Source organism: Sinocyclocheilus grahami, unplaced genomic scaffold (genome assembly GCF_001515645.1).
Source record: "Sinocyclocheilus grahami isolate Dianchi unplaced genomic scaffold, SAMN03320097.WGS_v1.1 scaffold283.1, whole genome shotgun sequence".
Classification (NCBI taxonomy): Eukaryota; Metazoa; Chordata; class Actinopteri; order Cypriniformes; family Cyprinidae; genus Sinocyclocheilus; species Sinocyclocheilus grahami.
This window is the reverse complement of record NW_015505462.1, coordinates 1281868-1305681: the sequence shown is the minus strand read 5'-3', so window position 1 is coordinate 1305681 and position 23814 is coordinate 1281868. Positions and strand designations below refer to the sequence as shown.

The 23814-nt window shown below is 37.4% G+C and overlaps 1 protein-coding gene across 1 annotated transcript in view; it reads right to left on the bottom strand.

The window, feature by feature from the left end:
* Positions 1–5720: 5720 nt before the first annotated feature.
* The window catches only part of LOC107600392 (discoidin, CUB and LCCL domain-containing protein 2-like), a 19223-nt gene continuing 1129 nt past the window's right edge, over positions 5721–23814 (bottom strand). Inside the window, exons 2-15 of the mRNA XM_016292281.1 lie at positions 22305–22529; positions 21531–21668; positions 16445–16496; positions 16281–16353; positions 12044–12177; positions 9459–9499; positions 9049–9264; positions 8809–8933; positions 7974–8121; positions 7764–7892; positions 6922–7015; positions 6675–6721; positions 6482–6595; positions 5721–6398 (exon numbers count right to left, since the gene is read on the bottom strand). Of these exons, the coding sequence (XP_016147767.1) occupies positions 6025–6398; positions 6482–6595; positions 6675–6721; positions 6922–7015; positions 7764–7892; positions 7974–8121; positions 8809–8933; positions 9049–9264; positions 9459–9499; positions 12044–12177; positions 16281–16353; positions 16445–16496; positions 21531–21668; positions 22305–22529 (1910 nt within the window). The 3' untranslated portion in view covers positions 5721–6024. The remainder of the gene's footprint in view (positions 6399–6481; positions 6596–6674; positions 6722–6921; positions 7016–7763; positions 7893–7973; positions 8122–8808; positions 8934–9048; positions 9265–9458; positions 9500–12043; positions 12178–16280; positions 16354–16444; positions 16497–21530; positions 21669–22304; positions 22530–23814) is intronic.

Genomic DNA, 23814 nt, shown 5'->3' with positions numbered 1-23814 from the left:
ATGTGGTATTATGTGGTAACAAACAAGACACATACTGTATTTGGTATACACGTGGTAAATATGTAGTACTTGCCAACAAGTGTGAGTAATAACGGTCACTAACAGGTAGTGTCAGTCAGTATATGGTAACTAATAAGACACATTACTATACTTACTAATGGTCTATACATGGTAAAGTTTAACAAAGTTTGAAGAACTGGTAATTCCTGTGTAATGTTTATGTAAAATGGTGCACTTTATTTTACAGTCCTATTTCCATATACTTACTATGTACGTACTGGTGAATGTACCTATTAGTTAATGTACAGAATAAGTTATGCGGTACTCAAGTTGGGGGGTATAAACATGGACCAAGGTGCTTATTGAGTAATTGATGGTAGGTGCCAAGTATATGGAAATAGGACTGTAAAATAAAGTGCACCATTTTACATAAACATTACACAGGAATTACCAGTTCTTCAAACTTTGTAAGCACTGTTGTGGAAAGCAATTTAGCATTAACAGTCCTACACAAGCAATTGAAAAATAGTCCTCTTTTTATTAGGTAAGGTTAGGACTTACCAAGCGTACCGTATGAACCAAGTACAGTATGTGTCTTGTTTGTTAACACATAATACCACATTTTTCCGTAGGTGCTACACATTTACCATGTACATATCATTAGTATGTACAGTTATGTGTCTTATTAGTTACCATATACAGATACTGTAAGGATGTGCCTGTTTGTACCCACTTGTCTGTAAGTACTACATATTTACCATGTATATACATTAGTAAGTACAGTAAAGTATCTCATTAGTTACCATGTACGGGCACTACCTGTAAGTACCCACACTTGTCTGTATGTACAAAATAATTACCATGCATTTACGACTGTTAAGTACAGCTGTTTCTTATTTGTTACCATGTACATACACTTCAGGTAAGTACCTTGTGTTACCACTCATTTGCCTGTAGGTACAAGATATTTACCATGTATGTACCAGGGAAGTACACGTACTGTAAAATAAAGTGCTACCAAAATTGCACTTCAGTCAATTGTAGGCACATTGAAAGCTATTGAAATTTATTTCAAAGTTTACATATCAGATTCTCTAATTTTGAGATAAATGTGTTGACCAAAGTCTATTTGATATAGTTCTCTAATAATATTTATAGTCTGATATACAGTGGCATTCAAAATTCTGAATTCACACTAAAATATGAGATTCAAAATAGAGATCAAGCGCATGATTTGTGTATAAATATATAATATAACAAATACAAAAAAAACCCCAAATATATAATATAATTTGTAATGAAAACAAACAAACCAAAAGTAGACAACTGCAAAATAGAAACATTTTTACAAGTGGACTTTTGAACCCCACTATAGGCTACATGATTATATTCTGATGAACTGTAAAACTGGCCTGTATTTCCAGATGGATAATTATAATTTCCAGCTGTCTTGAAATCATTGCACTGGAGTCTTTTCTCACATCTGACATAGTTTGTAATAGCATACTACTAACTTATGTATGCTGTTTGTATAATTTACTTTCTGCAGTACATAAGATACACACACACACACACACACACACACACACACACGTCACGACATATTTGTAAAATGTGCAGTATACAAAAGAAACACTTGATCTTCTAGTTCCAGTGCGACAAATTAACTAGAAGCAACTGCATACTGCTTAAAATCTATTTAATATATATATATATATATATATAAACATATATGTTTGTTTGTGTGTGTGTATTTATATATATAAAATAGTTTTTAAACAGTATGCAGTGGGGAAAAAAAGTATTTAGTCAGCCACCAATTGTGCAAGTTTGTTTGTGTGTGTGTGTATTTATATATATAAAATAGTTTTTAAACAGTATGCAGTTGCAGACTATTATTAATAATAATAGTCAGCTCAAAGTATGTCCCGCATATTTGCAGTAAACAGTGTACCAGCAATGTGTCCTAACTGCCAGCAGGGGGCGTCTGTGACAATCCTGATCTGTGAACGCGCGATTACAAACCACCTGTGTTTACTGAACACTGCATTTGCTTGTTATACAGCACACGAGTGGCAATTTTTCATTTAGTCAAAATTGCATAAGAATGCCTCAGTTTACACACTTATCTTATGTATTTGTTATGCTTTCAACACTCCAAATAGTGTACAAAGTGACTCCTTGCTCGTCGGTGTGTCAGTTTGGTATAATGCCACTCAGTCAGGCGCTAATATTTGCAGGACATTTTAGGACATTTGTCAGTCTGAATCGTTTATTTGTATACACAGTGGCGGAAAATCAAAAGGAGTAATGACGTATCAAGGAGTGACAGAAGTGTTTTCTAATTCTTCTGTAATTATTACACATGCATTATGACGTCATATTAACTGAGGAACTACATGGAATATTTGAACTTTCAAATTCTCTGGTCACACTGCAAGACTAGCCTACTTGAATGAACTACAAAATAGTGGGTAATAAAAATACTGAAAAAGAATGGGTGAAATTTGTGTAAAAATATAATTTTCCACATATATAATTACATTATTTCAAAACGAAATTTTGATGTTGAAAAAAAAAAGACATTTTGAAGCTCAAATCTGTTAATATGCTTTGGGATTTCAACTGCCTGGGTCACATTAGTATATGTGTGTTTATATTTAAATATATTCATGAATATTAAATAAGTAAAAATAAGAAATAGCACTGCTGAATAAATAATATTTTTTTTAAATTAAATGTTTAAAAAAAATAAAACTTCAATTTAACGTTTTAAAATTGTTTTTATACAATCAATCTACAGTACCAATCATCATTTAGAGACATGTACAGTGAATGGCAGACACACATGAACACACACAGACTTGTGGATACAGTGCAAAGAAAACACATTACATCGAACTCTGAGAGGATTTCAAAAACTATAAGCAGACATGCACATACACGACTGAATCTGGTATACTTTTAAACTCACAAAGACATTGAAACATACAGGCACGTCCACAGAGACACCACTATGGACATTTCACTGCTTTAATCCAGTAAACTAGCGCAAGTACCGAAATATGACTTGTTTGATATTGTAGTAAATGACAAACGCAACAGTGTATAAATCTGACTTTGAACATACAACACCCTGGCATCCAAAATCCATAGTGTGAGGCAATGTTTGGTCTGATAACATTAAATCAAATGGATAATATGCTTGGATTGATTATCCATCAGGTTGTTTGGTCTTCAAGTCAACAATCCCCCCCCCCAAAAAAAGACATATAAAGTCAACTTGGCACAGAGTGAATCCTGTTATAGGCAAGAATGTTGGCATCCTGTGTTTTTCTTTAACCTTTGACCGCTAAAGGGTCACATTTGGTAAAGGTATCCATTAGGACAGTGTAACCATGGAAGCAGTGCATGCTTGGTGGCTTAAACCCGACCTGTTAGTGGTTTGGGTGTATTAATACAACACACATCAGCAGGAAAAATAAAATGGATTTTTGCGTGGCACAGGCTTTGACGTGCATGACCAATAATATATTTGGCATGAATGTGTATGTGCACTCAAGCATGGAGGACTTTTCCATGGAAATTGAAAATGCAGCACCGGCACCATTGCTGTACCATTATTTTTAAGAAAGGCCTTGCTAGTTCCAGTGCTGAATAAATGTTTGTCTGTCTCTCCTACTTTAATTTATTCAGACTTAACTGAACAATGCACGCTACCAACATCTGTTCCAATACCTTGTGAGCTGCCTACCAAGACAGCATTTTAAGGCATTAAATGTTTTCCCCTAAAAAGCAGAGTGCATTGCAATGAGTTCGGTGAAAAAAGTTCATCCAAGATGGCGGACAAGTTGACACAAATATTTTGATAATTTATAAATAACCACATGTCATTCAATAATGAAAACTATTAATAGCCTAAGTAGTTAAATATATATAAAAACTGACTATTTTGCCCACTATTTGTGGGTAAAATGTATTTTTGTGCTTATTAGAGTACTGAGGTGTTAGCTTAGCAACATGCTAACCATTCTAAAGCATTCCAAAATAGTTACCTCCAAGTTTCCATCTAATGGCTGGAATACACAAGTTTTTTAACACTAGGCATCACACACTTGCAGACTTTGGTTACAGAGGAAAAACTGGGCACCATTGGGAGTTTGTGGTCGTCATAAACTACACAATTTTATGTGAAATCAGTCACCTCAAATTTGCAGACTGGCTCTGACTTTCGGCAACTAGCATCGATTTGTCCAGACTGTAAATCAGGACAAAATTAGTGTATTCAAGCTTTAACTCAGTTACTAAAGATATGGTGCATCAATGCAATGTTAAAGATATATATTTTTTAAATATCTAAATGTATACTAGAAAACTTGTTTGTTATAAAAAGACATATTGTCACTTGAGCTTTAATCAAATACTTTAAGTTTTAACTGTATCTTTGTCATTTGTTTATATATATATATATATATATATATATATATATATATATATATATATATATATATATATATATATTTTTATTTATATATATATATATATATATATATATATATATATACACATTTATTTTTCTGTATAAATATATTGTTTCAACCACTAAGTACCTAATTTTGATGTATTTCTTAATGGGGACACTAGATTTGCACAGAAGACAAATGCTTTTTTTGACTGTTGTCATTGCTGTTATCAGATTACTGAGGTTCTTGACATGTGCGACTTGATTTTTTTTGTCAAAGATACAGGATTTGCAATTTTCTGAGAGTTTAATTATATGTTCATGTTATATTTTGACTGCATTTGTGAGTTAAAAAAATGTTTAAACCAGGCACGTAACATCGTAATATTGATAAATCAATCGCAGCCTCCTGAATCTATTAACTAACCAAATCACGGCATGTTTCAAGGTATTGGCAAATATTGTATCTCTGGCTAAGAAAACCAATACCAGATGTACACCCCTATAAGTTAGTATGCTGCATTGTTAAGGCAGATGCCTATGTAGGCAAGTTAACTCACTAGGTTTTGGAACAGAACTAGAGAAACCAGCACAGGCCTGTGTTGCTATGTCACAAAGAAGGCACCTATGTAGCAGCAGAATACAATACAACAGTGCAAAATGACAGTGAATCACAGTGTTATGAGAGTGTTTGTCTATTAATTTGAAATGTGATAATTTGTTATTCTGTGAGGGCGTTTTTTTTTTAAATATCTTTGCCTAAAGGGAAAAATGTACCTTACTATGAGCGATCGAGACGAATACATCTCCACTCTCAGAAAAATGCACAGACATCTAAGGACTCACAGTTTGATAGCAGAGCAGTCACATATATGCACTCGTACACACACATTTAGACGTATGAACACTCACAGAACACAGTAGTGTAACAAGATCTCTGCTCTTCTCTCTCTCCTGACATTCCTGTGTGTTATTTCAGTGATAGGACTTGCACGGTATACAATTTGAGACGGCACATTCTGATCTGATCTGCAGATTTCTGGGAAAGGCAATATTCAGCCCAGGGTTTCCAAATGGGTCCGCTCATTTGTGATTGGTCAGTCTTTGTTCTGACACTGTGCACTGTGGGTATTCTGTGGCACTTGGTACAACTGTCCCTCTGTGGGTGTGGCTTGATCAGATGTGCTCTTGGGTGTGTCATAGGCTGAGCTTGCTGATTGGCTGCTGTCTGCCCGAGCCACTAAACTACGCCCCCTGAATGACGAATACATCTCCACTCTCAGAAAAATGCACAGACATCTAAGGACTCACAGTTTGATAGCAGAGCAGTCACATATATGCACTCGTACACACACATTTAGACGTATGAACACTCACAGAACACAGTAGTGTAACAAGATCTCTGCTCTTCTCTCTCTCCTGACATTCCTGTGTGTTATTTCAGTGATAGGACTTGCACGGTATACAATTTGAGACGGCACATTCTGATCTGATCTGCAGATTTCTGGGAAAGGCAATATTCAGCCCAGGGTTTCCAAATGGGTCCGCTCATTTGTGATTGGTCAGTCTTTGTTCTGACACTGTGCACTGTGGGTATTCTGTGGCACTTGGTACAACTGTCCCTCTGTGGGTGTGGCTTGATCAGATGTGCTCTTGGGTGTGTCATAGGCTGAGCTTGCTGATTGGCTGCTGTCTGTCCGAGCCACTAAACTACGCCCCCTGAATGGTAGAGTGCCTCCTGATAGGTGGTTAGCCCTGTCAATCATGATTGGCGTGGCGTATTCAGTGCCAGAAGCAGGAAGGGGCTCAGCGTAAGCATGGTAATGTTCCGCAGGAATAGGTGCATCATACTCGGGCCCACCGGCCTCTTCGGGTTTAAACGTTGACCTTTGTCCAAGAGAGGCCATAGTACCGGTGACAAGCGGTTGGGCGTATTCTATATGGATGGGCAGATGGGCAGAAAATAGATTGTTCAAGGAGAACATAAAACTAATTTGACCAGTTTGTTTGAATGCATACCTGCATGCTCCACCCGGGGTCTCTGGTGGTCCACTCGTGCCGAGGAACTGTAACGAACACAATTGTCTCCATCCAACTTAGAGGGCAGCAGCTGTTTCATACTCTTCCACCACACTGAAACACACATTCATGCATGTTTAATAATTAATGTAGGTGGAAATGCAAAAGAGTAAACAACTGAGAACAGACGCACCTGTGCGCTCCCACTGTGGAAGGTCATAAGTCACCTCGGGGCTTTTTCTGTAGGTTTGAATACAGATGGTGAAGATATTATCTCAAATGGGTTGTCCTTTAAGGCTATTCGCATTAAGTTTAAATTTTCATGAACAACAAGGTTTTAATATGAGGCTAAACTATTTTAGCGTAATGATCTCTTGGTGATTTTAAAAAACTATTCAGACATCAAATAATTTGCTGAGATATTGAAATGTTGTACTGACCTGTTCTTCCACAGCCATGAGCACACCATCACTAACACCAGGGTTGTCAGAACCACCACCAATACAGGAACCAACACAGCCACCAGCGCCACCTCTGTTACATTTACACAGCACATTAATATCATCAATCTCGTGTTAGCCAAGTTATCAAAATGTAGTTAAATATTAAAATGTATACTGTTTTGTCTAAATAAATGAAAAATAAAACACTGAAATCAAGATGCTGCAAATATACTGATAATAAATACTTTATTCAGTATTAAACAGGAATGAAAGAGGGATACAACTAATTAAAATTAGGCTATTTCACCCATTTTTTGATTGATTTGTATTTTTAGTAATTATAGCTGTTAACTTAGCAACATGCTAAAATGAGAATCAACTGGAATTAACAGTAAATCCTAAATGTGTGCACTTTATATGAGAAGCATGTGAAAAGCAAGTTTGCTGCCTACATAAAACATATTAAAATCAGTCATTTTTGAGGTTCCATTTCACAAAGAATGCTCACAAAGAATATGCTTTTGCCTTCCAGTGTGCTGCTTTTTCATTGTTTTTCTATGCAAACAAAGTGTTTGACCATCGCATTCACTGCTAGTTCATGACAGCATTCTAAAACCCGGCGGGCAGGTTAAAAGTTGTTTAACTTTAAAAAAATAAATAAATAAAAACATCTCTAGGCCTTGAGTTTTTTGTCATTCAACTGCCTTGCATTTTTTTTTAAAAGCGCATTCTGTGTGAATGAATGGCCCCGAAGAAAGTAGATGCCTATATAGACAGCAAGGCAGCTCACTTTATTACAAAGCTCATATGTTAAATAACTGAATGAACTATGTTCTTACCATCGTGAGAGGGAGGAGGCATGGTGGTGTTTCGGATGTTGGGCGTGTGTGTCGTCCTCTCCTGTAGGGGGGGCACTGTGCTTTTTCTGCGAGGGGGAGGAGGGGCTGGATGGAAGATTCTTGGCCTCGCTGAACAACATAAAGAGATCCAATCATGTTTAGCACAGATAATTGGCCAAAAATTAGACCGATTTCTCTGATTTGTCTCACCTGCATGAGGTTGGCAGCCCAGCAGCTCCATTTTAAGGGCGATCCTCTGGTGCCACTGCAAGGGACATATTCTGATAAATCGTGCTTCAATTGGAGGAATAAAGTTGTTCCGCACTTCCTGGAGATAGTTGGTGTTGCCTTGGAAAATCTGTTACAGAGACACAAGGACACATTGTCTTGGCAACAAAGAACATTTGGCCTCAGACCAAGGTCCGTCTTATTTACGCCTAATCAATGCGGTTCTCGTTAAGCTCCCTGACAGTCGATGGACATTCATTATTAATGACCACAGAGTGCACTTTAATTTCAGGCTCCTTAAACCTCAGGAATGTAAAACCCTTTTTCCTGGAAATATACAAACAGTGATGTCATTCTGCAGCAGTTCCATAATACCCCCAAACACAAAAGAAGACTGGACAACAAAACACATGGTCTGCTTCAAAACCTACTGAGCTGGATATGCTAGTCAATGTATGGTGCCTTTTAAGATACCTTATTTTGGCCACATTCAATTGTATCGCATCGCATAAAATGAAATAAAAGATAGTGGATAGGGGAAATGTTGAGAATAAACCACCCTAGATTTAATTTAATAATTTTAAAAAATGTAATAAAATGTAATCCAAAATTTTTACCTAATATTACATCCTAGTATCAGGGTAGTAGCAATATCTGTAGAAATGAATTGAAAGTCAAGTATTCTGTGCACAGTGGTGTTGCTGCCAACGTACAGCATTCCAAATCAGTAATTTATAAAGTTTCTAAGGGTTAGGATCCTTTCTTGAAAGATTTTAGAACAGAGTTAAGCTAACACAATACAAATAATCATCCATACCTTGTTTTTATCTGATCCCACTTCTTGGCAGGCTTTCCATTGCTGTCCATCATGGCTATATAACACCTCATAGGCTGAAATGTAAAACTGATATTCTTGGAGGCTGGAGCCAGTGGTGGTAATACCTGAGAAGCAGAGGCAAATGACTGACCAATCAAGATATAGATGCAAACACACTGATCCTTTCTTTCTCTCTCTCTCACACACAAACACACACACACACACACACAAAAACTCTACCTGTTATTTTTTTCTCTTTCTTCAAGTCCACTTGAATCCATTCTTTTGTGTCGCTGTTGGCTGCTGCCCACGGACGTCCTGGTGTTTTGAGGCGAGCCCCTGTGGGGCCCCAGACAGTGGGCTCCTTTCCGTGACCACCCCATTCCCACTCTGAGGAGGCTGTGATCTGAGAGTCACTGACCACCCCCGACTCCAAACCCAAAGTGCCATAGCAACCTTGAAGAGAGAGACAATGAAAGGTTCTATTATCTAAATTGGGCATTTCTGTAGAAGTGACAGGAATAAAGAAAAAATGCATTTTAAAATCTTTATTAAATAAAAGTATATACAATCGCTATTATATTTCTGCTTTTTATTATGAAATAAAAGTTATAATAACATAATTTTTGATACATTACTGATTCACTCACCGCTAGTCTTGAAAGTAAAAAGGCTGGGGGAGAGATTTCCACTGTAAGAGGGAGAAAGATGCAGAGCTGTCATTCTGTCTACCAATCAATCAGTTTATTACATAGATGAAAAAAAACTCAAAGAGAGAACTCAAATCGAACTAGATTTGCATTTCCAGAAAGACATACCAGTGCTTGCAAGGCAGAAATACTTTTTAATTAAAATGCAATAAGTTTAATGTTTGGGTTTTGATTCTGTGTAAATGTAATGCTGCATCAGAGATGCTTTGCACACAGCATGCATCTAGTTTTCCATTGGCTGTGCATGAGAATCAACAAACAACACAATATCATCTTCGCGGTGTACACAACCACAGATAGCTCTAAATAACTGCATCCAGTATGCAAATGTTAAACTGTCGTTTAAGCTGTGTTCACGTCATGTCGGAATTACCAGATGACAATTTAGAGCAGTTCAGGTCCTCTGACTCAGAAAGTATTTGTTTCTATGGCAACGCACGATTCATAATGAAAAGATGAATCCATGTGCCGCTTTGTTGTTTATTCGCACGGGATTAATATTACCTGGTGACCTCCAGTCATTTGTAATAATTGCAGAGGTTGTCTGTGATCTTAATCCCGTGCGAATCGGCCATGTCTGTAATTTGTAAAGTAAAAATTCCCCCGCAAATGACCTACCATCTCGCCGAACACCGAGGTCCTGTGATGATAATATTAGTCCCGTGCGAATCGGCATCTCTGTGATTTGGCCAACATTTGGCGGGTTGTATATCATTTTTTGAGGTTTGTGTTTCCTGTGTGCCTTTTTATCCATCTTTCGCGAAGAATGGAGCTGCGTTGGAGTGTTTGATAGTATTTTGGGTGCCGTCATATCGCTACACCATACAATTTGCAGAAAGAGAAAGTTGAAAAGGTTTTCAGGTTAATGTGTTACAAATAAATCAAGCATAAAGCTTGAGATATTATTTTAACCTGGTGAAATGTAACCTTGGGGGAAGTCGTGGCCTAATGGTTAGGGAGTCGGCCTCGTAACCCAAAGATTGCGAGTTCGAGTCTCGTACCGGCAGGGATTGTAGGTGGGGGGAATGAATGTACAGCGCTCTCTCTCCCACCTTCAATACCACGACTGAGGTGCCCTTGAGCAAGGCACCGAACCCCTAACTGCTCCCCGGGTGCCGCAGTAAAAATGGCTGCCCACTGCTCCGGGTGTGTGTTCACGGTGTGTGTGTGTGTGTTCACTGCTGTGTGTGTGCACTTTGGATGGGTAAATGCAGAGCACTAATTCCGAGTATGGGTCACCATACTTGGCCACATGTCACTTCACTTTTTTTTTTAATGACACAGGGCACGAAACTATAGGCCTATTAGTTTATTTTTTTTAAATCCATCTAACCGGACCATAGAACGGGACTCTCAAAGCCTTGACATCCGGGTATCCGGGAGATAAGTCAGTAAATTCGAGTAAAATCACAGGCTTTGCTTATCCCGTGCGAATGCGAAGAATGGAGCTGCGTTGGAGTGTTTGATAGTATTTTGGGTGCCGTCATATCGCTACACCATACAATTTGCAGAAAGAGAAAGTTGAAAAGGTTTTCAGGTTAATGTGTTACAAATAAATCAAGCATAAAGCTTGAGATATTATTTTAACCTGGTGAAATGTAACCTTGGGGGAAGTCGTGGCCTAATGGTTAGGGAGTCGGCCTCGTAACCCAAAGATTGCGAGTTCGAGTCTCGTACCGGCAGGGATTGTAGGTGGGGGGAATGAATGTACAGCGCTCTCTCTCCCACCTTCAATACCACGACTGAGGTGCCCTTGAGCAAGGCACCGAACCCCTAACTGCTCCCCGGGTGCCGCAGTAAAAATGGCTGCCCACTGCTCCGGGTGTGTGTTCACGGTGTGTGTGTGTGTGTTCACTGCTGTGTGTGTGCACTTTGGATGGGTAAATGCAGAGCACTAATTCCGAGTATGGGTCACCATACTTGGCCACATGTCACTTCACTTTTTTTTTTAATGACACAGGGCACGAAACTATAGGCCTATTAGTTTATTTTTTTTAAATCCATCTAACCGGACCATAGAACGGGACTCTCAAAGCCTTGACATCGTATCCGGGAGATAAGTCCGTAAATTCGAGTAAAATCACAGGCTTCGCTTATCCCGTACGAATGGAGGGTGGGGGGTAATATATGACTCACCCTCATATATTATGTATGACTATAATAACTATAATATAATATAAATAAAGCTTAGAGCAAATTTATTTTGCAACTTGTAATTGCAAGTTCAACAAAGACGGTTTCTACTTTTAATATATATCTTTTAATATACAATATTTACTTTTTAATATACATTTTAAAATCCCCCCCCCCACACACAGATAGATGGATAGATAGATTTGGGGGTCTTTGGCAAAAAGTTGTAAAAAAATTGTGCATTAAAAAGTTAAACATAACTGATTTGCAGAAAGACTCAGAAAAGGATATTAAGAGAAATTTCAATACTACACTGCCTTGCAAGCCCTGTAATCAAATGTAATAGATTTTCCCATGAAGAAAGCAAGCAAGAATGCAAATGGGTTACTCACGGCACAGATGTCACATTGTTGGCCAGTGAGCTTTCGTAGTGTGGGATGCCTTTGCTGCTGACCACACTGATTTGCCCCCCCAGAGTGTTGGACACCACACCCGCATGAATACCGGCCAGACAGAGAGGAGAAGACTGCAGAAAGAGACGGTGAGACATTAAGACAGCTGACACTGACTCATTCACCTAAAACCCACAAGCTGTGACTTGGCACGATGAGGTCACATCCTCGAAGCAGAACTGCAGTGGTACAGAATGTGATATAGATAAAGAATGAACTGTGATAAAGAATGATTGATGATTCATTAGACTAACTTCTTCCAGAGTTTAGAATGAGACTTACACAAAAACATGCACATATAGTGTTCTCACAGGCCACATACACACTGCAAAGTTTTGGGAATCACAAAAGCGTATATGATACTATTAAAAAATTTGGGCTCTTTAAGTTTTATTTGTAAGAAATTAATATTTTTTATTCAGCAAAGATGCATTAAATTGATCAAAAGTGACAGTAAAGATATTGGTAATGTTACAAAAGATTTATATTTCAAATCAATGCTGTTCTTCTAAACCTTCTATTAATCAAAGAATCCTTAAAAAAACAGTTTCCACAAAAAAATTAAGCAGCACAACTGTTTTCAACATTGATTATAATAAGAAATGTTTCTTGAGCACCAAATCAGTGTTTTTAAATGATTTCTGAAAGATCATATAGAAAACTGTTATTTTAAATTGTGATCATATTTAAAATTATTACTCTTTTATTAATATGAATATACTTTTTCACAATATTAAATTAGTGCCGCCTTAGTAAGCACAAGAGACTTCTTTAAAAAACATTTTTTTTTAAATCTTACCGACCCCACATTTTTTAACAGTAGTTTACTTGTGGGAATAAATCTCCTAAATGATCTTTCAGTTGTGTACAGAATAAATGAGTCGCTCTTATAAACTCAGGACTGCTAACATATCGGTAAGTAACCATAGCAACATATGATGTGTTTTTCAAGAAACTAACATTAGTGACCAGAAATGCATTATTATGATCCTGTAATTCTCAGTAAACTACAGCTGACAGACATCCACCATTTAATTTGCTCATTAAAGGGATAATTCACCCAAAGCTGTCATCCTTTAATCACCCTCACTTTGCTCCAAACCTGTATGACTTTATTTCCTCTGCATATGGAACACAATTTATTTATTTTTTTAAATGTTTTTTTAAATGTTTTGGTCATGTAATGAATGTCATAGGGGTCCAAAAAATAAGAATTTCATTGTATACACTTTTCCCAAAATATCATCTTTTTTTCTCAGGAGAAAGTCAGTCATACAGGTTAGGATTGACACAAGGTAAATGATGACAGAATTTACATTTCTTCTGCTTCTGCTTTTTTTTCTGCTCTCCTTTTGAACATTTGAAACCAACTGAAAAATTGGCTGTCAATGTGAATTCTTAATGAATTCAGTTGTCAGTTGCAGTCGACGCTCAAATAAATAACCAGATATGTTTGAGTCCATTAAAAGAATCAGGTCAGATGCAACTTGGAATTGGTTAAGTTTCAATTGTGAATGTTGACTATACAACGTTATTCTGCCTGCATTTTGTGGACTACTGATGAAGAATAGCGATAAAGCTTGCCAGAAAATACAACTCATTTAGCAGCTTATGAGGTGACAGGAAATGTACCACATTTGCCATCTGCTGTGGCAGCGCATAAAGGACAAAATGCAAGTATCATTTACACACCTAATGTGCATTCTTCCCTCTATTTTGTTGAATTAGGGTCTTAAAAGCTCCCTGTCTTTCTTAATAACTTGCTTAATGTGTCCAAGGCCACCACAATTAATCAAATAAACAAATCAAGATTACGTTTACAACAGAAATGTCTGTTGTGCATGTGAACACAATATAATCAAACAGATTTAAATCTGTCTTATAGGCCTGTCAAAAAATAAACAGTTCTAATAAACAAGTTTTAAACAATCTGATCCACAGATGCGTGTTTTATGGCGCACATATATTCATGGTAGCACTCGAATACATATCATGCTGAAATCACGATTTCCAAACTCATAACTTCAAGGACTTCAAGAAAATAACCACATCTAACTTCAATGTGTATACGGCCAGAGCCATATAATAGTGGAATAATAGTCAAATTGCTAGTTTAAAAAGAAAAAAAAATTAACAGTTCTGATTAAACAAACACACACAGTTGGGACTCCAAACCAAAAAGAGACCACAAATAGAGAAACTCTCAACACCCACACACAACGACACCGCAAACATACACCACTTCCTCTGGGCAAAATAAAACACTGCTCTCGCCACAAACAACGTTGCGCACACACACACACGTTCGTAAAGGCGTCATATGGGCCCCGCACTAATTCTGAGGGTGTATCTGAGCTGAGAAACAAGACTGTTGTCAGCTGGTCTGCATTAGAAAACCATTCAGCCAAACCTGATCTAACATCTCCCAGAGAAACACGCTGTCATACACACATAAAAACACACACACATACATCCAGACGCACATACCAACACACCCCTAGGAGACCAAGAGCTCCAAAACTGACACGCAGAATCATTTACAATGACTCAACTTCAAAAGAACGTCTGCTTCACGCTCTGTCTTTCCCTCAAACTCATATTCATACACCCTAAACACTGCGTTCAAGTTTGAAACACGCTCTCAAGAAGTTAATTGCCTATTGTGTTCAAACTGACAAAATGAAATCATCTACAGTTGAAAGCATTAAAGCAGTGATGAGGTCATCAGCAATGACGGCTAAGACAGTGTGCGGTCGCTCTAAAAGAAACATTCTTCTGTTAAACACAGCTGACAGCATCTGTGACATGCTTTTGATTACCACAGACAATAATTTAGACTCATACCTTAATTTGTAAAAACATTAGGTGATGCACTTATACACTGGAAGCCTGGTAACAAGACAGGCAGAACTGGTAAATTCAATAAGTGTTTCAAATACGCTGTTGCTTTAAAACTATAACCAAATAGTTAAACATCACGTGTTAGCATGATAGTTGTGTGATATAATCATTTATTTGTGCAATTGCAAGAGTTTTCTAACCAATTTACTAAAAAGATGCAATTCATTGAATAAATAATTTTTAAGTGAATACCTTCTAACTTACATCAATACATTACTCCTTCAAGAATGAAGGACACTTTTATAAACGCTTCTTAAGAATGCAAAGAATTCAGACAGAACATTTCAGACATGAAACCATAGAGAATACTTTACTCTAAAGAGCTTAATGACCGCAGTAAAAGAGGTTAAAAAAATCATATAATGCAGAAGCAACAGCACCCGCACTTCTTGTGTCCCTGAGCGGTGTCTGGTTTTTCCGAGCCAGATCTTCTCAGAGAATTCAGTGACAGTCATTCACAGTGGTTCTCAAGTTGAGAGCTCACTGGAGGAGAAAATAATCAGAGAATAATGAAATGATAGTCAGTTTCTTCATACAGTGTATGAAGGCTTGAAATATAGTGCACAAGTGACCGTTCATAACTTCTGAAGAGAAATAGCACAGACAATGGACAAGGATTAATCTTTCTAGTGCACGTGTGTTTGCACAGACTATACTTTGAATACTTTGAAAGGCTACTGCTGCTGGTCTTTCATGACAAGAAGTCTCCTCATGCATTTGCATAATGATGAATTTTGATAAAGTTTACGACCAAACGCATCTTTATAAAAGGTTACAATACTGTTGCAGATGAAGTGTAACGGGGATAACATTAAATATTTTTTTTGTCAGGTTAAACCACTTTATCCAAACCTCTCTACTTAACCATCGTTCTAGCATATGCACCATGTTTGTAGTTTTTAACACTTTTTATTCATGTTTGTAGTTCTAATCAAATCCTTGTCCAATGCAGTGGGTTGTGGGGAATATCAGCCGTTAGAATGTGCTTAGATCTGCACTTTGACTTTCTATGATTTGGGACACATTAATTCTAATTTTGAATACTATTTAGGATGGTAGTATGCGAATGGGGATGCAGCATATGTGTTCGACTGTACATATGCGCTAGCATTCGCATCAAAACCATAATATACTTAGGATATGTCTCCTTTCCCATTCTTGAAATAACGTCATACAGGTTTGAAACAACATGAGGGTGAGTGAATAATAACAGAATTTTCATTTTTGGCTCAACTAACCCTTTAATCTAACATCCACTCAGTAGTGGCATACTTACATCTCTGTATCCATGCGGTATGGTTCCCGAAACCTCTCCGAAATCAGTCAGGCATCCAGCAGGACAGAATTTACTGCAAATGCAGGATGGCAAAATGAGACACAGACACATATATACACATGAACATGCACACACACACCCCAGACAGCTTTAAATGTGTGTACCTGAACTCCGCTTCACTGAAGTGCTTTCCTTTTTCCAGACAGGTGATGAGGTCTGAAGGATGAGAAAAGAGACACATTTTCTTTGAAACCTCTTGAAATATATTTACCTCTGTCAGATAAAGCAGCACATCAGATGGTTGCCATGGTGACACTATATTGATTAATGTCATCCTTCCACACAAAGATAATATGCAGTTGTATATGTGTGTGTTATGTGCGCACTGGCCATTCAGTAAGTGGTGTAACAGACTGGTGTATTGCGTTTCATTTTTGTGGATAAAAGCCTCCATCTGAATGAACAAATCAATACCAACTAGATTTACATCCGTTATGCTTTCCCCAAGAAAATATGAGTGGTGCTCCCCCATGCAAAACTTCCAGCCACAATGCTGGAATGTGTATGACCGTGTGTGCGCATTTCAGGTTCAAGGTATTTTGTGGTGTTATTGTACCCATTACTCACACCCACAGCATGGATTCATCTGTCTCTTTCCTGACTCATGGGAAATATGATCTCTCTCTCTCTCGCACACACACAGTCTCTGAGTGCTAGGGTAAACAGGTGTAGCTCCCACATGGCAGTGCAAACCCCTGACCTCAGACAGCTCCAGAGGTCAAAGGGCAAATGTCATTGTTAAGATACATCAAGCACAGAAGTGCATAGCTGTGATTCCAAAGATTTGGAGGCTCAGGATGTGCCATGCTCTACAGAGCACCTTCACAAATGTGCTTACACAACAGTTTGAAACTTTCTGCAGCATTCGACATTATTACAAAAAATAACTATCACTTTTTCTTGTGCTTTGGGCATTAGAGCTAGTTTGAACAACTAACACATGTCTACACCAGACACAAGTGACTATACTATACACACGCAGCCAGATTTTTCTAAAAATCTTCTGTATTAATTAGTACTAAGACTGGCCTGGTCTGTTGTTTCACAGTCGAAAAAGAAACAGAGATCAAATCTATGTAACTTAGATCTATGTAACAAATCATGAAATTTGAGTAACCAGACAAAGCTACAACAAAACAATTAATGCAAATGTCTTAAACTGTATTTTACAGTCGTGGCCAAAGGTATTGGCAGTGACACAAATTTTGTGTTTTGCAAAATTTGCTACTTAAGCTGTTGTGGTGTTCATTCACGTTATTTTTACAAGTATTGGCATTTGGCAGTGACATAAACAATGTGAATGAACACCACAACAGCTTAAGTTGTGACAAAATTTATGTCACTGCCAATACTTTTGGCCACGACTGTATGTCTTTTATTTTCAGATTACTCTTGCATTATTAAGACATTGGACAGATGATATAGACAAAATAACTGCTTAATGGGATAGTTCACCCAAAAATGACCCCATGATTTACTCACCCTCAAGCCATCGTAGGTCTATATGACTTTCTTCTTTCAGACAAATCCAGTCGGAAAATGTCCTTGCTCTTCCAAGCTTTATAATGACAGTGAATGGTGGTTGAGATTTTGAAGCAAAATAAAGAGCATAAATCCATCATAGAAAGTGCTCCACACGGCTTCGGGGAGTGAATATAAGCCTTCTGAAGTCAATCAATGGATAAATATCCATATTTAAAACTTTATAAATCGTAATCTCTAGCTTCTGCTAACTGTCGTACACTCTTTCACGAGAGAGTGGCGTTCCAGCGGATGACGTAGTTAGGACGTAGGCGTAAGCTCCGGTGAGAAGTGACAAGGAGAGAGCAGAACAAAACATCGGTCACGAATTAGAAGTACAAAACGAGGATTTGTAAAGAAAAATGGCAGAGGATTTCGATATAAGCCAAGAGTAGGGTGATTTTCTTTTGCTGTAAACAAAACTTCTCATTCTTGCAAGACTAGCATATTCTCTCTGGAGCTTACGCTACGCCTACGTCATCGGCTGGATGCCACTCTCTCATGAACACGCATACGACAGTTAGCGGAAGCTAGAGATTACAATTTATAAAGTTTTAAATATGGATATTTTTCTAACACAAATGCATCAATTCACTTTAGAAGGCCTTTATTCACCCCCCAGAGCTGTGTGGAGCACTTTTTATGATGGATTTATGCTCTTTATTTTGCTTCAAAATCTCGGCCACCATTAAGCATTTTTTTATATAACTCTGATTATATTCGTCTGAAAGAAAAAAAAGTCATATACACCTATGATGGCTTGAGGGTGAGTAAATCATGGGGTAATTTTCGTTTTTGGGTGAACTATCCCTTTAACTACATTTTACTGTTGAAGTCACTGTCATTTTGAAGGGCTGCAACAACTAATCGATAAAATCGATTATTGAAAATAATCGACAACGATTCTCATTATGGATTAGTCGGGTCTCCCCACAGTGCACGTCCAACTTCAGCCGGTCATGTCAAATTACAGCACTGAATTACCATTTTTATGGACAAAATGCATCTAAAAATAGTGTAGGAAACAGAATGAGATGCTGCATGGGAGTTACGTGATCCAGGCTGCCCAAAACATGAGGATTCTTCATTTTAAGCTTTAAGCTAATGCATTAGTGTAATGGCTTGCCCAGGCGCTTTGGCAGATGATGCGTGTGCGTCCTCAGCGCAAAAACTTTAAGTTTACGGTCATATCCTTATGTATAAATGTCACAAATTCACGCGAGCATTTCCATTTTTGCATAAAGGTCTGTCCTGACAGTCTGTGTTAAGTTTGAATCTTTACTGAATGAGCGGCGGTCGCGTGCACGGCGTCAGACAGACGGAAAACAGAGACAATCAGCGCAAAAACATAATTGTGCTGAAATATCTGTTGTTGAAAGTTAAATCGAGGTTTAAAGGTCAACATGCATTGCTAATATTTTAGGAGAGTAGGAACTGTAAGGGGATAACAGCGTGTAACTGTCTGAATTAAATATCAGACGCTTCATTACCGCCTATTACAGGATAAAGAAATGACACTAAAGACGTGACTGTGATCAAAGTGAACGTGTGTTCCTGCAGAACATTACTCTTACATATTGGTTACAACTGAGTTTGTGATTTTATTCGTCTTTATCATCTTTATTATTTTAATGCAGAGATTTAAACTATAATTATTGCTGTCATCTATGAAAGAAAGGCAGAGAGCTTTATAGTGTTTTTTTTAGATACCCATTACAGTCAAAAAGTACATAAACAATCCCAGCAAGAATGCAAGCTGTTATGAAGGGCATAGGAGGCCTTTTTTATGTGAAGAAATACTATTTAGTTGTTTAAGTTTATTTGCCCAATAAATGACAATTAAAAAAATATATTTAAAGGGGTCCTTATGCTTTTTCACTTTTTCAACTTTAGTTAGTCTGTGATGTTGCCGTTTGAGCATAAAAAAGATCTGCAAAGTTACAAAGCTCAAAGTCCACTTCAAAAGGAGATCTTTTATTTAACAGAAATCACCTCAAAAACTAAACTGAACGACTCGTTTGGACTACAACGCATATTTTCCGGGATTTGTGATATCACAAATATCGACCAATGGGACGAGATCTGGTTGAGCTACACTAGAGAAGGCAAGGAGTGTTATCACTATGTTGGAGACACACTTACTTAAACAAACTTAGAGTGGTACTGGTTACAATTATCCGGGTTTAAATCGCGCTAAAATTGATTTGATTTTGACACAATATTTACACTGAAGCTTACAGCAGGCGGCTATGGTAAGGGGCGTGACATTTCCCGACCAGGCGCCGAGTGCTGCCAATCACAAAACACACTGGCCCAGCTAACCAATCACAGCACATTTCGTATTTCAGATGGCGGCCCTTCATTTGATACAGGAAGTATTCAAGCAGTTCATGCCAGACTGGGGAGAGAGGTGTTGTAATAATGTAAAATATGTGAAAAATAATGTGTTTTTCAAACCACCTAGTATGAGAGCCTGTTCTAGTACACCCCCAAAACAAAATCAAGACTTTATAAAAGAGCATAATAGGACCCCTTTAAACAATTTTTTTGATAGATTCCTAAAATTCCTAAAATGTGTTTTCTCTTTATTATGGCAGGTGGGCTAATAAATTGTTAAGGACAGTATGTTTTCATAGCATTCAGTTGGCACGTTTGTTTGAAGGACATTGGGCAGAATGTGGAATAGTGTGTTTTTTGTCAATGAAAAAAAAATGTTATAAAATTAAATTAAAATATAAAAATGTATAATGAAAATCAGATTAATCGAAAATAATAATCGACCAACTAATCGATTATCAAAATAATCGTTAGTTGCGGCACTACAAATAACCTTGACTTGACTTTCTAAGCAATCTGACTTGCAATGTAAATCCAACAGACACTGAAGGAGTGGCCCGAGCTACCACAAGGGACCAGAATACGGATTTGGCAATAAGCAACATCCCACAACACCTTAGCAACATGGAATCCAGTTTCACACATGAAAACATTAACATTTGCAAGAAAGTGGGAAAAATCAACTTGCTTCGATGCATTTCTAACACTGTGACATCTTTGTACAGTATGACACAAGAACCAACAGCCATTACATAATTTCCTCTCATTTTAAATGACTTTAAATTATTGACTCATCTGTTAAATTAACAGATTTAATTATGGTCATTCATAAGCTCTCTGGACACACCCTGGAACCAGGAAAAACCCTAACACCCTTACAGTCAAAAACATACTCCTGAAATAATCTTTCTAATCAGTTTCATATGACGACCCTCAGTCTCATCTGAACAAACACACACACAGTTGCCATAGCAGCTCCTTTTTGCATCTTGAGACACATCCAAGCCTACTTCAACACTAATTCATACAAACACAAGCCTTCACACATACAGGACAATAAGAACACAACCATTTTTTTTTGTTGAAAGCAATACTTTTATTCAACAAGGATGCATGATTAAATTGATCAAAAATGACAGTAAAGAGATTTATAATGTTACAAAAGACTTCTATTTTAAATAAATGCTGTTCTTTTGACCTTTCTATTAAAAACATTCTGAAAAAATGTAATCACCGTTTCAACAAAACACACACACACACACACATATATATATATATAAAGCAGCTGTTTTCAACATTGATAATAAAAATAAATGTTTATATACTGCTTACCTGTGTGCTGGCTTTTGGTGTAGGAGAGGAAGAGGCCACGGCCATTGTTGTGTGGTCCACTCATGAACTGCACTGTGACCTGATGCCCCTCAGAGTGTATAACAGCGTCTCTCCATTCTCTCCCTCCACAAAACTTCACTGCAGAGAGAGAGATGGGATTAATTTTCAGTTATTTTCCGCTTACTCATCAGCACTCCGTACATTAGTGGGTGGTTTTGCTGCCATTACATAAGCTGTTTACACCTGGTATTATAGTCGGCATAAAATGGAAATTACAAACATCTTTTCTTCTCATTGTGACATATATACAAGTAAACAACATATTTTTACTTTATAGTATAAAATATTATTTTAACATTAAGTTTACTGCCAATGTGAACTGCTCAACATTTGTTTATACTGTTTGTTAATCTTATTTTTTATTTATTTGGTTTATTTGAAATTATTTCTTGTTTTTACGGTACTGTATAAGGGATTGTAAACTTAATTTTGTTACTTATGCAATAATAACTGCTGTCATATAATGACAATAAAGATATTTAATTCAATTCAACACTGCAGAATTTCATATTTGACTTTAACATCAGTTTTTGGCTACTTTTGGACAACACATTTCATTAATACCAGTTGTAAATAAGGCCATGGATTACATAAGTCTTGAAAAGACAAATGACTTTATTCCCAGCATAAAGTAGATTTTTTTCTCAATTTATATTGGAAGTACAAATTTGACTGAAGACCAGGAAGAAAAAACAACAACAACCGATTCCTCACCAATTTCCATTCGCCCTGGACCATGGCCGTTATAGAGTCGCAGGTAAGACACCTGGCAGTTGTTTGTGTCTATGTCAAGATCTGCAATGCGCACAAGGATTGTGTGTCCAGTGGTCACGCTGATCTCCCATTCACACACGCAGTTTGTGGGGTAGGACAGAGGGTACCCCAGAGACGCCAGGCTTCCACTGCCCACACCCAGCACTGTGTGTCCACAGCCGTCCCCTGAAAAACATCCAGAAATGATCAAGCACTCTGCAGAGCTCAGATTCTAAGGTACTTTGATATATACATCATGCACCATGATGTTAAGAAGATACTACTCCAAGGTAATATAATTTAACAAGATAACAGCATGGAACTCTTTATTAGTGTTATGGAAATTACAGTCTAATCTGGATGCGGTAAACTAAGGTTTGATAGAGTGTCCAAATTTTGTTTTAATTATGCACAGAATGTTTTGTCACTTAAAACTAAAACTTCATTTTGTGAAATGTTTTGCTTGAAAATTGTGCAGAAGAGCTCCTTGTTGAATCTTTAGAGGTGGAGAGAGGGAGAGGGAGAGAGAGAGAGAGAGAGAGAGAGAGAGAGAGAGAGAGAGAGGTGAGCAGCACTTTGCCTCTGTCAGTCTTGAATTATGCATTTTGTTTGATTTTCCCACAGCGACGGCTGCAGACATGCATGCCGGAGAGAGAGAGAGAGAGAGAGAGAGATAGAGATGAGATCGCATTGCATTGCAGCTGCTTGCGCTGCCTGTCACGCGTTTACACACCGAATGAAACTCAGCTTGCGCTGTTGTTACGTAATCCTTGCTGGACAATATTCAGACCCCCGGAGCAAAAACAACAGCCCCATCCACACACACACACACACACTCAATGTTTCCCCTAGCTTTACTCCACCCATACAAACCTTATATTTCCAGAGTTTTATGCACAGAAATTACTGTCAGCTATTTCAGATAACAGTCTGAAAATAAGAGAAACTGGCTAATTTTCATGTTTCACTGATTTTTTCTTGTTTATACTTTAATTCAGCAAGGTTTCAATTTAATTCAGCAAGGCATTAAATTGATCAAAGCGACAGTAAAAACATTTAATAATAATATTACTAAAGATTTCAATTTCAATGCTGTTCTTCAGAACCTTCTATTCATCAAAGAATTCTGAAAACAATTGTATCATAGTTTCTACAAACATAATAAGCAGACCAGCTATTTTCAACATTGATCATAATAAAAACTGTTTCTTGAGCACCATATCAGCATATTAGAATGATTTTTGAAATTTCATGTGATTTTGAACAATATTTCAGACATTTTCAGCTATTTCAAATAATGATCAGTATGATACTGTGGCTAGTTGTCACGTGCTTCCCTGACTAGATTTCTCGATTTTCTCTAGGTTTCTATTTAAAATCCAGTTTCTGTATAAACACATATCTGAAAGTCTTGGCTACATTCAATGAGGGAATCAAACTTTTTTTTATAGTTGACTGATATATATATATA